This window comes from Opisthocomus hoazin, chromosome 32 (genome assembly GCF_030867145.1).
Source record: "Opisthocomus hoazin isolate bOpiHoa1 chromosome 32, bOpiHoa1.hap1, whole genome shotgun sequence".
Lineage (NCBI taxonomy): Eukaryota > Metazoa > Chordata > Aves > Opisthocomiformes > Opisthocomidae > Opisthocomus > Opisthocomus hoazin.
The window spans coordinates 4,036,494-4,052,063 of record NC_134445.1 but is presented as its reverse complement, the minus strand read 5'-3'; the positions used below and the strand labels follow the sequence as shown (position 1 = coordinate 4,052,063).

The 15,570-nt window shown below is 52.7% G+C and overlaps 1 protein-coding gene across 1 annotated transcript in view; it reads left to right on the top strand.

The window, feature by feature from the left end:
* LOC104338532 (keratin, type II cytoskeletal cochleal) overlaps positions 1-15,570 on the top strand; it is a 66,023-nt gene extending 50,453 nt beyond the window's left edge. Inside the window, exons 3-11 of the mRNA XM_075445624.1 lie at positions 1,248-5,960; positions 6,729-6,937; positions 9,615-9,675; positions 10,185-10,280; positions 11,056-11,220; positions 11,351-11,476; positions 12,710-12,930; positions 13,444-13,478; positions 14,284-15,570. Coding sequence (XP_075301739.1) covers positions 5,550-5,960; positions 6,729-6,937; positions 9,615-9,675; positions 10,185-10,280; positions 11,056-11,220; positions 11,351-11,476; positions 12,710-12,930; positions 13,444-13,478; positions 14,284-14,471 — 1,512 coding nt within the window. The 5' untranslated portion in view covers positions 1,248-5,549 and the 3' untranslated portion in view covers positions 14,472-15,570. The remainder of the gene's footprint in view (positions 1-1,247; positions 5,961-6,728; positions 6,938-9,614; positions 9,676-10,184; positions 10,281-11,055; positions 11,221-11,350; positions 11,477-12,709; positions 12,931-13,443; positions 13,479-14,283) is intronic.

Here is a 15,570-nt window from a genome sequence, read left to right as displayed (position 1 = left end):
TCAGCTCCTACAAACTGGTGGTGTTCCCTTGGCTGCCGTGAAATGACCTCACGGTCTCCGTCTGCTCTGAACGGGCCATGTTAGTTTGCAAGCGAGTTAATGGAAACAGGGACACGGGAAGATCTCACACCACGTGCGAGCTCATTGCCGCAGGCTGTAGCAAGCAGGAGCGAGTTTAGCCGATAACGGGGCAAGGGGACCATCAACAGCGGTTAAACGTGCTGGTCAAGACACAACCTCCAACTGGGGAAGGGTTAAACAGCTGGAGGCTGGAGAATTATGGCCAGAGGAAAGATTGCTTTTTAATGGCCCTGTAGTTTGGGGCTGGCCAGCTTGTATTACTGGCTCAAGATAGGTGGCCTCTGACCTGACCCAGCTGGCCCGCTCTGCACCGCGGGAGTAGCTGCAGGGCTTCGATCAGATCAGCTGTTAGGAACTGGAACAGACCAACAGAGTCAATGGGCTGGGCTCCAAAGTCGCCTGTGATTTTTGTGGGGACAGAACATGGATTTTCCGTTCTCTTCCGAGACGTGCTGTTGCCAGAAAAGCTGAGCCCGGTGTTACCAGGCCTGGCAATTTCGTCTCGACTCTGAGAATTGTAGTGTTTTCATTTGTGTGGTTGTTTGTTTGTTTTTCCTTCAGGCTTTAGCTGTGGGAGCGTCTCTCAACTTTCATGTAAAAATTATCCGTGGAATTATGATTATACATAATTATAGCTATATTTGTAGTTATTCCTTCATGATTTCTTGTAATCATAAGATCTTGTAATCTGGGGGAGAGAGGAAAGAAAACAGCTTTAGGTGCGTGTAAAATAGGCTGCAGGGGGGGGAAAATCCGTAGCTTGACTGCCTCCCCCGTGGGTCAGGCACAGAGAGCTTTGCTGCTGGGCTGGGGCCCGGCCACGCGCCGTGTCCCCGGGAAGGGTCCCGGCAGCCCATCTGCCGGGGCTGGGTTTGCTTGTTTGACCGGGAGCTCCTGGCAGCGTGCAGAGGTTCCCGCTGCCGCAGCCACAGCGCGGGGTGGGAACGCTCCTTCTGCAGACAGGGCGGGAGGCGCGTGGGGCTCGATCCGTGGGGCTGGGCAGCTGCGTCGCTGCGCTGAGCAGCTGCAAAATGCTGGAGGGGGGGCGATGCCAGCGGCAGCAACTCCTTTGAGGGTCCAAGTTGTTGCTGGAGGTGCTGGCGAGTGGCTTTGTGCTGTTATCTAAACACCGTGGCGTTTAGACCGATGCTCTTTTTGGGTTTCAGCTGACAGAACAGGCGTGGCCATGCCGGAGCTCGAGGAGGTGTTTCTCAGCGGTGGATTACATGGCTGGCAGCGGGCAGCTTCCCAGGAGCGGACCTGAGCTCAGAGCTTCCCAGCCTCAGCAGAACAGGCAGAGGGAGGAGGAAAGTTGAGCTGCAGCTCCTGGAGGGACAGGAGCTCGCTGGAAGCCTTGTTAGTGCGGAGCTGGCTCTGGGCTACAGCAGCTGGCTCTGTCACCCTGGGCGAGCTGCGTCCAGCTATGCCTCCTGGTCCCCGTGGTGCTCCCCTCGACACCAAGGCTGTTCTGCCTCGTTGCTAAAAGGAGAGGTGTAGCTGGAAGACACAGCGTGGTTTAGGTGAGACCCGTCATACCGGCCTCTAGCACTGGTTGAGGCCCCAGGCAGTTACAGCTGCAGGGCTGTAAGAGTGGAGAGCGAAACCCGTTTTCCGTGGGTGAAGCTGAGTGAAGTGGCAGCATGAACAATACCAACGCACGTGCCAAGGGCACTGGAGCAGAGAGAGGCCGCAGAACTGATTTCAGGTCCTCAGAAAAGCCACTTGTTTGTGAAAGACGTGAGGATTTCGGCCCATTCAGTTTATCCAGTGTAAGACTAAAAGTGTGGTGACCTAATACTAACAGGGGAATCATACCATGGTCAAGAGAGCCATTTAAGTGCTTCAGAAGAGGGCAGTGGCAGAAAATTAAAGATACCAATTAAACAGCTTAAAATTAGGTGTAAGGCCCTGAGTTACAGCAGGAGGGTTCCGGCTGCAAGGTGATGACCTGTATGGAGGTACCAACCTTTGGAACAGATGAATCCTTCAAATCAGCCAGCCGTCGCCTTTCTGGAAAAGCTGCTTTCCTGTCACTGAGATACTAGGCTGAAGAGCTGCATCATTATATTGAGCTTTGTAGCCTGTAGGACAAAATAAATCAATAAAACTTCATGCTAGGTGGCCACCTTATCCTAACATGGCTCATTTGTGCATCAGATTGTTGACATACGGTGCCTGAAGTTGGGACAGTAAGAGAACAAGCTCCCTCTGGAGCAATCTCTCTCTCTTCATAGGAATAATTGGTGAGCTGGAAGTTTTTGTTAATGAGGCTACTTAGGCCTGGAAAGGGCGAGCTGTGGTCGCAGCACCGTGGGAATCTTCAGCGCGGCAGTGGCTGCAGGGGTCGGTGGAAGCGCTGCTGTGTTGGCGTTGCGTTGGGGCGTGAAGCAGAACAGCAGGTTGGCGTTGGCGTTCTGACAGCCCCCTGAGTGCCCCATGGTGACACCCCGATCATCAGACCACCAGAACACTGCCTGTTGTTAGGACACTGATTGATTTATGTCTCACTGCCGAAGCACTTTGGAGCGGTAATGGCAAACTAGGACTGCACTGTGCAAACACAAAACCGAAGGGCACTCCCTGCTCCAGAAAGCTTTCAAACCAAACATCGCAGTGTAAACACAGCCAGAGATAGCCCACGGGGTATCGACAGAGGATGTGGAAACAACAGGCAGACATTGAGCCGCATAAGAACACGCTCTTAACGTACAATTTTCCTCGCCTGCAAAGATTTCTTCCTCTTCCAGTAGGACATGACCATATTTGGTTTTTTTTTTTTGGTTGGTTGTTTGCACTTTCTGAGCTGGAATTGAGAGCTTGGTTTGTTTTCCCAGGCATTTATGGAGGGATTTATTGCTTGTGGCTCTTTCATCAGCTGTGGGAGTGTCGGTGCACGGCGGCAGGCTGGTCCTGGCTGTGCAAGGGCCGGGCTCGCTTGTGTGACACCAAGCACAGCAGTCGCAGTGTCAAAGCATTCCATTCCCCGGGAGGGTGTTTAACCAGTCAATACAGTGTCTTCTGTCCTACCAAACCTCAGTCCCTGGGGGTCATTCTCGTGGGCTTGGAAGTATTTACCAGCCCGTGCGGTTGTGAAGTTATGCGGTGTTACCATGGCATCCCAACAACACAAGCAAACTCTGCTGGTGACATCTCTGGGTTGCCAGAGCCTGCTCTGACTTAACCTGCCTGGAAACCGTGATTAAACAGGGAATGTTCCCTTTGCAGGACAGGTGCAAGGGATCCGGACTGGCTGGCTGCAGCACAGGGAGCTGGGGAGCGAGTAGCAGCAAGGCACACGAGGCTTTCCTGGGGCTCTCCTCTGCTGGCCAGGTTGCTCATGCTACAGAAAAGAAGGCTTGAACTTTGAATGAAAGACAGACTCATCCTTACTTAAACTCAGTGGTGCTGCATGGCCGTAATTAAGATTAGAAAACTGCTTTTCGTTGATCTGGGCCTTGATAGTGCAAACCAGGGTGAAGTTCAGTTCTCTTACTGCTGAACTGGTGTTTCTGCCGAGGCTGCTGAGAACAGTTTTGCCTTTGTGATAGTTTGTCTGGCAGCAGGCTTGCGTTTTGCCTGGCTGGATTGCTTTCTGGTTTGTTGCTTGTGCAAAGAGCCCCTGTCTGCCGATACAAAGGAGTTGAGGCTGCAATGCAGCCTGATAAAATCCAGCAGCCGGGGCTTACTTTGGTGGGAGTTATTCTTGCCTGGCTGTAGGACTCTAAGTCATAGAATCATAGAATCATGAAGGTTGGAACAGACTTCTAAAATCATCAAGTCCAACTGTAAAATCACACATTCAGGTTTAATCCCTGTCTTCTGAAGACAGCGCAGAGGATTTGCAGGAGAGCAGCCTGGCTCCCTCTGCGAACTCGGAAGGACCTGGAGCGATGTAAAGCAGCTGGAGGCTTCTGCTTTGTTGCTGGCTGTGTGCAGATGAAACGAAGCCTAGCCTGTCTACATCAGCCGTCAGGTCAAGTGTAGCTGGGGGGGGTAACACGCACGTTTGCTTTAGACTCAATGGATTATTTTTTTTTTTGCTGGTGGAAGCCAAGCCAGCTTGCAGGGCAGGGAGGAAGGAGTCTTGCCTCATATGTCTTGGTCTGGCTCAATCTCCCCCTTTCAAAATGAGAGTTTCCTTTTAGTAGCTAGGCTCTCCAGCCAACTCGTGTTCTTCCCGCAAAGAAGGAAGTACATATTTTGAATAGGCTGTGGCTAGAATGTGTAGCCAGCGCTATCTCGCTGTCCCGATGAGGGGAAGAGCTGAAGGGTGACACAGTGAGGTCAGACTTTGAAATCTCATGGAGGATTTACAACCTGATAGTAAAGAGGCCTGTCCCTTCAAGGCTGTTTGAAAATGCAGAAAGCCCATAAAGCTAATTTTTATCTCTGCCTCTTCTGCATAGGAACCCAGAAACTTAAGCAGAAATCTGTCCTGTCTCCTGAGTGTGGCCTGGCACGTCGGGTATTTCCATATGCAGGGCGCAAGCCACCTAAACCACCTTTATTTGCACGCTAACAGGAGAGAGAAGGCAAAGCCACGGTGCCCAGAGATGGCTGCGGCATCTCCTGCCCCTGCATGGCGCAGACTCGCCGGGTGCTGCTGGCAGAGCGCGCTGCCTGTGTCCAGGGCTGCAGCTGCCTTTGGGTTCTGCTAAACACAGAATCACAGAATCACAGAATAGTAGGGGTTGGAAGGGACCTCTGTGGGTCATCTAGTCCAGCCCCCCTGCCCAAGCAGGGTCACCCAGAGCAGGCTGCACAGGACCTTGTCCAGGCGGGTCTTGAATATCTCCAGAGAAGGAGACTCCACAGCCTCCCTGGGCAGCCTGGGCCAGTGCTCCGTCACCCTCAGAGGGAAGAAGTTCTTCCTCGGGTTCAGACGGAACTTCCTGTGCCTCAGTTTGTGCCCATTGCCCCTTGTCCTGGACCTGGCTGGACCTGGCGCTGAGCTGAGGCCCCTGAGCTGCTTTCTGCCGTCGCACAGGGAGCTGCCTGCCCTGCGACAGAGTTAAAAAGCAACGTGCATTCCCCCTCGTCTCATTTCACCATCTGTTTAGGCAGGCGGGGAGGAATGGAGAAGCCTTGAGGGAATGGGGATCAGACCTGTGCTGTTACAGCTCTCTGCCCAGGAGAGCCCGTGCTTCACGTCCCTCGGCTGCGCGTGTGGCAGAGGCAGAGGCAGGCGCAGGACAAAGCCGCGTCCGAGCGCGGGGACACAGCGCCAGGTGCGTCCCTGCCCTTCCCCGCTCGAATGCGGCAGGTTGAGGGAGGGTGGGAGGGCAGCCAGGCACACCCAGCTCTCCAGGCAGTAAAATGATCCCTCTTCTGCCCTTGGGCCAAGCCCAGCTTTTCTAACGGATAAAAGGAGAAGCAGCCAGGAGGACTCGCTCACTTCCCTGGTCTCCAGCACAGCTTCCCTGAGCTTGTGAAGGGTGGGGGATACTGAAAACACCCTCAGAGCAGCCATGTCCCGGTCTGTGAGTTTCAGCTCTCGCTCTGTGGCCGTCCCAGGCATCAGCCAAGTGCGGGTCAGCACCGTCTCCTCGACCCGTGGACTAGGAGGGGGTGCCGGCTTAGGCAGGGCCGGTGGCTTTGGCAGCTCCAGCCTCTACAACCTCGGCTCCGCCAACAAGCGGATCTCCCTTGGAGGTAGCAGCTCCTACAGCATCCGCTCTGGATACGGCTCTGGAGGCAGCTATGGAGGCATGGGCTTCAGTGGGGCGGTCAGCCCCGGGGGCATTCAGGAGGTCACCGTCAACCAGAGCCTCCTGACGCCCCTGAATCTGGAGATCGACCCCACCATCCAGCGCGTGCGCAAGGAGGAGAAGGAGCAGATCAAGACGCTCAACAACAGATTCGCCTCCTTCATTGACAAGGTGAGGTGTGGGAAAGACTGTGGGATGCTGCTTAAAAGCAAGTCTGACCCAAAGGTCGCTTCACCCAGCGGGGGATTCATAAATGGGCTCAGGATCAGGTCCTCAAGAGCACGGTGTGATTTGCCTACTGCAATCCAGTAACTCTTATTAAAGCCCTGCTTGCATTGTCAGTAAAGGGTTTTGCCCTGCTTAGGCCACCTTTGTACTCCCTTTATTTAGCCGGTGTTGCCCATAATGTGGGTGCAGGCTTTAAAGATCACATCGGCACCCGAACACACGACCACCAAATTCAGGGTGGCGGGAGCTTCCTGGGGAGGGGTCGTCCCAGTACAGCAAACCTCGGCGTAAGCCAGAGCTTGCTGTGTCTCTTTGTGCTGCCCTGTACCCAGGCGGCTTTGCTGTCTTGCACTATTTGATCCTGTGTCCTGTAAACTTCAGCTCTGGCATGCTCAAAATGCAAGGAATCCAGACCTGGGGTCTGAGTAATTGGCTGACTTTGAGGTCTGTGGATGGCTTCTGTGAAGTGTCAGGCAAGCAGAATCTGCTTATCTTTAATTCATGCAAAGCCTTAAAGTCAATAAGCCAAGCCCCAGAGTTGCAGTGCTCCCTCATGGTCTTTATCACCCTCCAGAGTTTAGGTGCTTCCCCTGAGTAATCTGAATTCTTCAGATACCATCTGCAGCCCATCTTTCCCCCAGGAGCCAAACTCTGTGGTGTCAGCTCCTCCTTCCTCCCGCTTTCACAAATGACCCCTTGGTTGCTTTCCAGGTCCGGTTCCTGGAGCAGCAAAACAAAATTTTGGAGACCAAATGGAGCCTCCTCCAGGACCAGAAGACCTCCCGGAGTAACATTGCTCCCATGTTTGAGACATACATCAACAACCTGCGGCGTCAGCTGGATGGGTTGTTGAATGACAAAGGGCGTTTGGAGGGCGAACTGAAGAACATGCAGGATCTTGTTGAGGATTTCAAGACCAAGTAATGTATAATCTTCCCATCTAACGGTGTAGTTTTGCTGGCAGGTTGGTCAGTAGCTTGGGAGAGATGTCCCTGGCTTTTCTGCTAGGGAGGGAGATTTTTTTTCCAGCCGGGAGCTAGGTGTCTAGTCCAAGCAGGCTGCCTGGATTCTTCTCGCCTGGATCGCTCGTTGTTCCTGGCACCTTATTCCCACATGGTCTTCAGTGGCTCCGTCCTCTTGGCTCTGCTCAGGGGCCTGCTCAAGGGATGGCTTCGTGCTTTGGGTTGGGCGTGCCCGTTTGGGTCCGTAGGAGCCCTGTGGGAGCTGAGCAGGTCACCAGGTGGTGGGGGAGCTGCTGCGTGCTTTGTGGGTAGGCAGTGGAGCAGCTGACCTGCAATTTTTAAGCAACTTTTCAGTCCAATTCGTGTCACCTGGGAGGAGTCCCACGGAGAAAGTAGCCTTTGTCCCTGGCTGTGCCCAACCCAGCTGTACAGGGGAATGCCTTTAATTAAAAAAAAAAAAAAGGAAAGAGGGAGCTGGTAAACTGGATCAAGCAGGAACTGAAAACAATCATCTGATAATCCCCAGGGTGTGTTTAGGGAAAGTGAATAGCCAGTAATTCCCAAGGACCTACATGGGAATGATGTTTTCCCCAGCTCTGCTCAGTTGTTTCTACTCTGTGCTCATCCACAGTTGCACTTTGCATCCCTTGGCAGCAAGGAGCTGGTTTGCACCCAGAGGAGTTACAGCTCTAATTCAGTGGAGCGTCACATGTATGCAAGGTGCACGGGTGCATATTTCTTTCTCCAGCTTACAGGTCCATGCTGGGATGCTAAACCCTACATGTGCTAAGGGAAAGGAAGTAGGAGCCCGAGGTGCTGGTGCAGCGGAGGGAGTAAGGATGTAGTAACTGGAGGTCGGAACCTGCTTCACCCCATTTCTATGAAGAAAATCTCATTTTCCACGTAGAATACCTAAACCATGACTAGCTCTGTCTGTGTCTGTTGCCTCTCTGTCATGTGCCGGATTTACACAGTAATTCTCCGTTTACATCTGGGGTAGGGGAGGAGATTTGAGTGCACAAGGCCCCGGGGGATGAGATTCAGTCCCTTGCTCCATGACTAAGGTGTGGCTCAGAGTAAGCAGGGCAGGAGCAGGCTGTGTTCGCGTGGCTCGGTGCGGGGCATGCTGAGGTGCAACAGTGCCCGGGGCTTCCCGAGGCACTTCAGGAGTTACAGAGAATATTGAATGGTTTCTCAGTTCGCTGACCGGCTTGGTGGAGCTTTCCAAGGAGAGGAGGAGTTTGTCGAACCATTCTAGAGTAACCCAGTCATTTCACCTGTCTCGGGTGATCCATGCTGCGCTGCAGGCTGTGTGTACGCAGCACAGCCCCGGAATTTCCAGGTCGGATATTATTCTGCAATAGCAGCGGATGCAGTTCGTTGACCTCAAAAGGGACAACGTCCATTTATGCCAGCGTGGGTGGGCAAGCTTCCAGCGTGGAGCAGAAGGGGAGGTACAAGAAGGCTGCTGTAAGTGAAGTATCTCATTCTTTAGAAGGCGAATTACAGCGCTAGCTGTGCAGGGACTGCGCAAATGAGCAGGGCAGTGTTCTAACTTTGGCAACAGCCATTCCGAAACAGCCACAGAAAGTGGTTCCTGCTCTGTTCCTTGGGGGACTTTCAGGGTTCATGTAGCAGATGCTTGCTGTTCCTTTCAGCAGGCTGGCTGTGCGTAGAATGGGGTAAGGCGGGCTCTGAAATCCAGGCTTGCGAGTGGTACAAATCAGTGATCTCCAGTGAAGTCAGTGGAGCATGATTCTTATCTGCTGGGGATCTAGCTCATTGCATCCAAGGGTGAACACCTCAGGAGGGGACGTAGCCGGTATTAGAAGTTGGTGTGACTTTGAAGCATCGCCACCTTGTGCAGAGCAGGCATAATTATACTCATACCAGGGTGGTGGCCTGTGACTGACACCTGCAAAGTGTTCTCAAATGTCTGCGGTAACAGGGTGCCCAGGGAAGTGGGGGAGTCCCCGTCCCTGGAGGGGTTCACAGAACGTATAGATATGGCACTTCAGGACGTGGTTCAGCAGGCGTGGTGGAGTTGGGTTGACGGTTGGACTGGGTGATCTTAGAGGTCTTTTCCAACCTTAATGATTCTATGAATCTAAGGAGGTGCCCAGTGAAAGCAGCATCAGCAGTGCTTTGATCAGCGTAGAGGAATTTGTTGGGTCTGCGTGCATCCCTTCTGCATTTGCATTTGCGCTCTCGGGGGGCAAGGGACAAAGCTGAGTGCCTCAGGACACAGGCAGCCGTCCTGCAGCTGTCCGTGACTGGCGATAAGGAGCAGAAATCTCCTGAAGTGCAGTGAATTTTGATGAATGTGGGAACGCACGGGTGAGAAACGCTTTCCAGGTTAGTGGTCATGGTGGCGTGGACCAGGACAACTTTCAGGCAGCAGCTCCTCCAAACGGTACCCTGGAGCTGCGGCGCATGGCTGGTGCCTCTTGTGCAGATAGCACCCAGCAAACCTCTGCCTGCAGCTGGCTTGGGTGGGGAACCGTAAGCTTGGCCGAGGGGTTTCACAGAGAGAGCTGGAGGGAGAGAGAAGGGAATCAAGGTAACTCTTCACTGTGGCATTTTTTCCTTTCACCCAGGCTCTAATTTCACAGCAATCCCTTGGCTTTTTTGGCAGGTATGAAGACGAAATCAACAAGCGCACTGCAGCGGAGAATGAGTTTGTGGTGCTCAAGAAGGTGCGTGCTGGGGATGTTGGCTGGGTCTGATCCTACCCGTCTGCAGCCCTTCTCCCCCTTTTGCCCCTACACCCTCTTTGCTACAGCTGTCTCTGGAGACCTGCTGGTGAAGAATTCCCACTCTCATTTCTGGCTAAAGGCTGCCATAGTGTAGGCACTGGAGTTGCAGTAGGAAGCTGGGGAGGAGTGCCACATCCCGTGGATATCATAGATTGTGGCCATGTCTTTGGGACGTTTCCTAAGGCCTGCCCTGCCTGTCCAAACCGACAGTGGACTTGCAAACAGAGGTCCAGGGGACCCTACGGAACATAGGGGATCGTGCAACCAGTGAGATGTAGTATGCTGGTGGATAATGTTTAGGAGATGGTGGGTCATTGGGCAGGCAGACGTGGAGAGCAGACAGCTTGGGGAACTTGACAGGCTCATGGCTGCTTTCGAAGCCGTCAAAGGCTGGGTGGACTTAGTCATCAAAGCTATGGCGATCTCGGTGGATAATCGCTCTTTTTTAGGATGTGGATGCCGCCTACATGAACAAAGTGGAGCTGGAGGCCAGGGTGGATTCGCTGACGGATGAGATTAACTTCCTGAGGTCTCTCTACGAAGCGGTAAGGCCCTTTCTGCTACTGTGGCTGCTGCCGCGTAGCAGCGCCGGCGGGGGAAGAACAGCGAGTGGTGACTGAGAGGACGAACGTGCTGTTTCCGGAGATGAGAAGGGTGATGGAGACGTGGAGTCTGCCCTTGCATGAGCAGAACTGAGCCTGCAAGTGAGGCGCACGTCCTGTGCGTTGTCGCAGTGGTTTCCCCTGTCTGGGATGTGAGATGGATCTCTTGCAAACAGAGCCAGGACACGCATTATTATTTTTGATGCTGTTAGTGTGAGAACAAGGAAAACCAGTGTGTTATAGCCAGTGCTGTAGTGCTGGTGCGTGCTTGTGTGCTGTGAAGAAAGGAAAGCTCCTTGTCCCAGACACCTTTAGCTGACCCATTATTTGCAAGATAAGGGTTGGAATGAACCGGGCAGGTTGCCTCCTTGGGTGCGGTGGTGGAATTTGACCCTCGCTTGGTTGTGAAGCTGATGCTCAAGCTTCTTGGACTCGCGTTTCATGCCAGGTTCTTATCTCAGGAGTGGGGTAAACTAACCTTGCTGTCAAAACGCGGGTGATAAGAAGTAGCTCTGTTTCTGCTGTTTTTTGTTACTTTGTGCTGTGCAAGGTTGATGTGATTCAGTTGCTTTCCTTCTAATTAGTGAATGTTTTGATTGAATCCTTCCTATCTGCCTCCCTGTCCCTTTTCTTCTCAGATTCTTTCTTTAATTGCCTTTGAAAAGAGAGGCCCTTAAAAGTCAGTGATTTATGGTATTGTTTTTAATGCAACTGGCAGGAACTTCACGAGCTGCAGGCCCAGATCTCTGACACCTCTGTGGTGCTGTCCATGGACAACAACCGAAACCTGGACCTGGACAGCATCATCGCAGAGGTCAAAGCGCAGTACGAGGAGATTGCCAACAGGAGCCGGGCGGAGGCCGAGTCCTGGTACCAGAGCAAGGCGAGTTATGGGAGAGAGAAAGGCAGTTACAGCTGCTCTTAGTACATGTGTCTTGGGTGTCAGGAGTGGGAGAGGTTTCGGCCGTGCTGGCTGCCAGCCTGACTCCATCCTTTTCTGGTTTGTGTCGCAGTACGAGGCACTGCAGGTCACTGCTGGGAAACACGGAGACGACCTGCGCAACACGAAGAATGAGATCACAGAGATGAACCGCGTGATCCAGAGGCTGCAGGGTGAAATCGAAAACGCGAAGGCCCAGGTGAGGAGCTGCCCTTGTTCTCCTGCTGCAGAGCAGTGGATTTAGCAGCAAGCGAGCCAGGGATCTGGGTGAAACGTAACACAGCTTCTCTAGAAGCGCTTTGGGGGTGGCTGCAATGCTCACCTCGAAAGATGTCAGTTCTGCCGGAGGGAGAAACAGTGTTGTGAGCAATGTAATGCTGAGAGGCAGCTGAGCTGTGGGTGAGAACAAGTCCGCCAGCAGCCTGGGACCGCAGGAGAGGAGTGATGCAGAATGGTTTCCGAAGGGCGAAAGCTGCGTGTGGCCTCCTGCTCAGCCATGCACATTCCTTGGAGCCTCTTGCTTCTGGGAGCTTTGTCCACTCCCTTGCTGCAGAAGGGAACGCCATGTTTGGGCACATGGAAGAAATTTTCAGCTGTATGGGAGTTCTGTTTGCTTGCTCCAGGGTCTGTTATCGCTTTATCAAATGGCTGGTGAAAGCCAGACCAGTGAGTGGTTCACACTGGCCATGAATAGCCAGGGTGCACAAAGCTGGAGATAAGCCATTGTGATTCATCCATTTGTGTTTATTTGCTTTTGGGGCAGGGAGGCTTCAGCACAGGCGTACAAGCAAAGAGCTGAGTCCAGCTCCCTAGAACAGTGAAGGAGAGTATAAAGCACATGTGCTCATTGTGAGCTCTTCCTGCCAAACATGGGGCTTTGCTGGAGGTGCGGGGGCCACAGCTGAGGGTGCGTTAGACTGCCAGCTTGATGTGGCCCCACAGGGCAGCTGCTGGGGTAGGTCTGCATTGTTTGCTAACTGCAGGTCCGCTCAAGTCCACGCTTGCCTCACATCAAAGCTTGCTGGAGACCAACTGGCTCTGAACAACCTGTGGGGCATAATAGGAGAGAAAACCTGAGCTTGCATTAACCCTGGATGTTGTGCTGTTATGTGTGGTGTGGGTGGACTGAGAAGCTGAGGATCACCTGAAGAAAGTCTTCCAAAGAGGTAGCCAGTGAAGAGAAATAGGGACTGCCTTCTGGAAGAACGTATCTTGGGATGAAATGAGCTTCCTTCGCAGGCTGATCTGCATCCAGTACCCCCCAAAAATGTGTAGGCTTGAGATTCTAGGGATCTGAGTTGAGCAGGTGGCTCCAGGGCTCTACAGAGACGCAGAGGTGGTCTGGCCAGTCGATGTTGGAAGTCCACAGGCGGTAGTGTCCTCCGCCAAGGAGGTGAGATGCTTGCTGACGTGCCCTGCTCTGTCCCTGCAGCGTGCCAAGCTGGAGGCAGCCATTGCTGAAGCTGAGGAACGTGGTGAGCTGGCTGTCAAAGATGCCAGGGCAAAGCTGGAGGAGCTGGAGGCCGCCCTGCAGAAGGCGAAGCAGGACCTGGCCCGGCAGCTCCGCGAGTACCAGGAGCTGATGAACGTCAAGCTGGCCCTGGACATCGAGATCGCGACCTACAGGAAGCTGCTGGAGGGCGAGGAGAGCAGGTGGGTGCAACCTGTGGGTTCTGTGTGAGGAGGGGTCCAGCCCTTTTCTTGGGGACATTGTGAGGCCCCAGATCCAATTTGTGCAAGGAAATACAGAAGAGAAAACTCTGCATTTTAAACTTGATTTTTGGTCCTGAAAATGCTTTGGCTGAAGAGTCAAACTGGCAAGTTCTGGGGAAAATTTGATACTTTCAGTGAAAATGTGCAAAGAAAAAACCATTGTTTTCTGTCATATGTTCAGTGCTGTGCCAGAAAATTTCCAAGTGGCTCAGATCCCTGTGGAGTTGGGACAGAGCTTCTGTGCTCTTTCAACCCCCTCCGGGTGATAACAGAGCTTATAAATGTAGGGCCCGAACAAAGCGCTGGATGGCACCCCGTCTTGTCTGAATTATTTACAAGAGCACTAATAACTCCCTGCCATTGTCTGCGTGTTCAGTGCTGAGGCCCTGGGGGAACGCTGAGTAATGCAGAGTCTAACCTGGCCTCTTCCTTTGTGTTTTTCTGCTCCAACAGGTTGGCTGGTGATGGAGTTGGCAGCGTCAACATCTGTGAGTTGGTTTTATAATTTATGATGGCTCCACATAGCTCTATGCCTATAGAAAATGCAGGTGGGGACCAGCTGGTGCTGCAGGCAGGAGCCTCACAGTGCCTGCCCTTAGCTTCTGCAGCCCAGTTAACCCCCTTCTTCAGTGGGAGACCCCCGAGACAGGAGTTGATGGTGCCATTGGCTCTATGGCAGACTTCAGCTCTAACTCGTCTGTATGAAATTTAACTTGGGGTGATCTTTCTTTTCTCCCATTTTTGGTATGGAGAAAAATGTCCTAATGAGAAAATGCACTGCCTGGCTTGGAAGTTAGTGCAAAGGTGACGTTAGAGGGTGACTTTCCAGCTTGGGACGTGTTGGGTACTCACCTTGCCTGGGCTTTGGGCAGATGCTGGTGTCTTGGAGGTGCTGTCTGGGCTCTACACCAGTGGCTCTACTTTTCGTTCACTGAATTGCCGCTGATGGCTGGAGAACCGTGTGCCCCCAGCCTCGTGGGTGCACCGAGAGACGAGCTGGATGTGTTTGTGATGCGGGGTGCTCCGAGCTGCAGGGGGGCCTGAGCCAGGCTGGGTGATGGAGAAGGGGAGGGGCTGCTCAGCCCTCACGGGCATCTGGCTTAGCACAGAGAACAACCGCTCCGGGCCCAAACCTAGCAAGAGATTAGTGTCCCAGGCCCGGTGTTTTGCAGGAGATCGTAGAGAGTTTTCATCTGGGTGCTGCAGCTTAAAAATGCCGTTTTCAGGAGGGTGCCCGGCCGGGTTGGAAGTTCCCTGGTGCTTACGTTTGGTTTGCTTCTCTCTGTGCCGCAGCCGTGGTCAGCTCCAGCGGTGGAGGTGGCTATGCCAGCTCCAGCGGGATCCTGGGAGGAGGAATCGGAGGAGGCCTGAGCCTGGGAGCAGGCATGGGCAGTGGGGCGCTCGGCTTCTCCCCCGGGGGCGGCTCCAGATCCTACTCCATCACCACGACCTCGTCCAGCAGGAGAAGCTTCAGGAAGTAACGACAGGAACGGAGATCAGCGGTACCCGTTACATGGGAGGAGGGAAACCAGAGAAAGAAAAGTTTTGTTGCCTTTTATAGGACAAATTGGCCGCAAAATTTCTACAGTGATGAATGAATTGGAATAAGACACACCAGAGTACCTGACCCTGCCGCAGCACGCCTAAGGCTTGATCCTGCACTGTTGACCTTGGTGGGAACCGTTCCACCGAGAGCAGGTTCAAGCCTGTGGGGTGAAATTTATCCAGCGAAGCAGGCGGGAGAACGCTTTTGTTACTTGTGTGCTTGGTACCCCCTGCTCAGGGCTGGATTTCACCCTTTGAAGGGCAAAGCAATCATGTGAGTGGCAAGCTATTCCACGTTTCTGCTGTGGTTTTGCAAAAGAGACCAGAGGATTATCTCCCTCTTAATATGATTTGGAAGACTTTATTCCCTTAGGCTTCTCAGAAAATACCAGCCCTCGTTGAGATTTCAGCCTGGGTTTGTTTTCTTGAAGTATACCAAGAAGAAAACAGTGAAACTGTTTTGGTTTCTCTGTATTTTCTTTGGAAATGGGCTCAGAAATGGATTTCAACAGATCCCCTCTGAATGGAGCTGATCTCTTATCGAAGGCGATGCAAACAGGTTTACTTTCAGGTTCTTTACAGCGAAGTAACTCATAAACAAGCTTCCCCACCCATTCTCTCTCCTTAAAGAAGCCCAAAGCTTAGGGGATGTAAGTCTCTTAAAATTATACGTAGCACACTAAAATGGGAGATAACATTTGCCCATCCTTGGGCGTCTCTGTTTACCACCCTGCATTTCCAAGCGTGTCTGGTGATATCTGGTGTCTTCACTACAGCTAGGGAAAAAGCGTGTTTTGTTGATGCATCGTTACAATAACTACCTGTTCCTGCCAAAACATGTCTTCAGCTGAAACATGCCAAGGAAAATAGGTTGTTACTGCAGTAGGAAGAACTGTTAGATAAATAACGGAAAGAAACTGCACAGAACTGTTGCATTGCTTGCTCCACCGTGTCCTAGCAGTATGTCTTTGGTTGACATTTTATGCCTTTGTGGTCCGAGAGTTTGTCATGAGGCCGTTAATAAAGTTTCCCTAT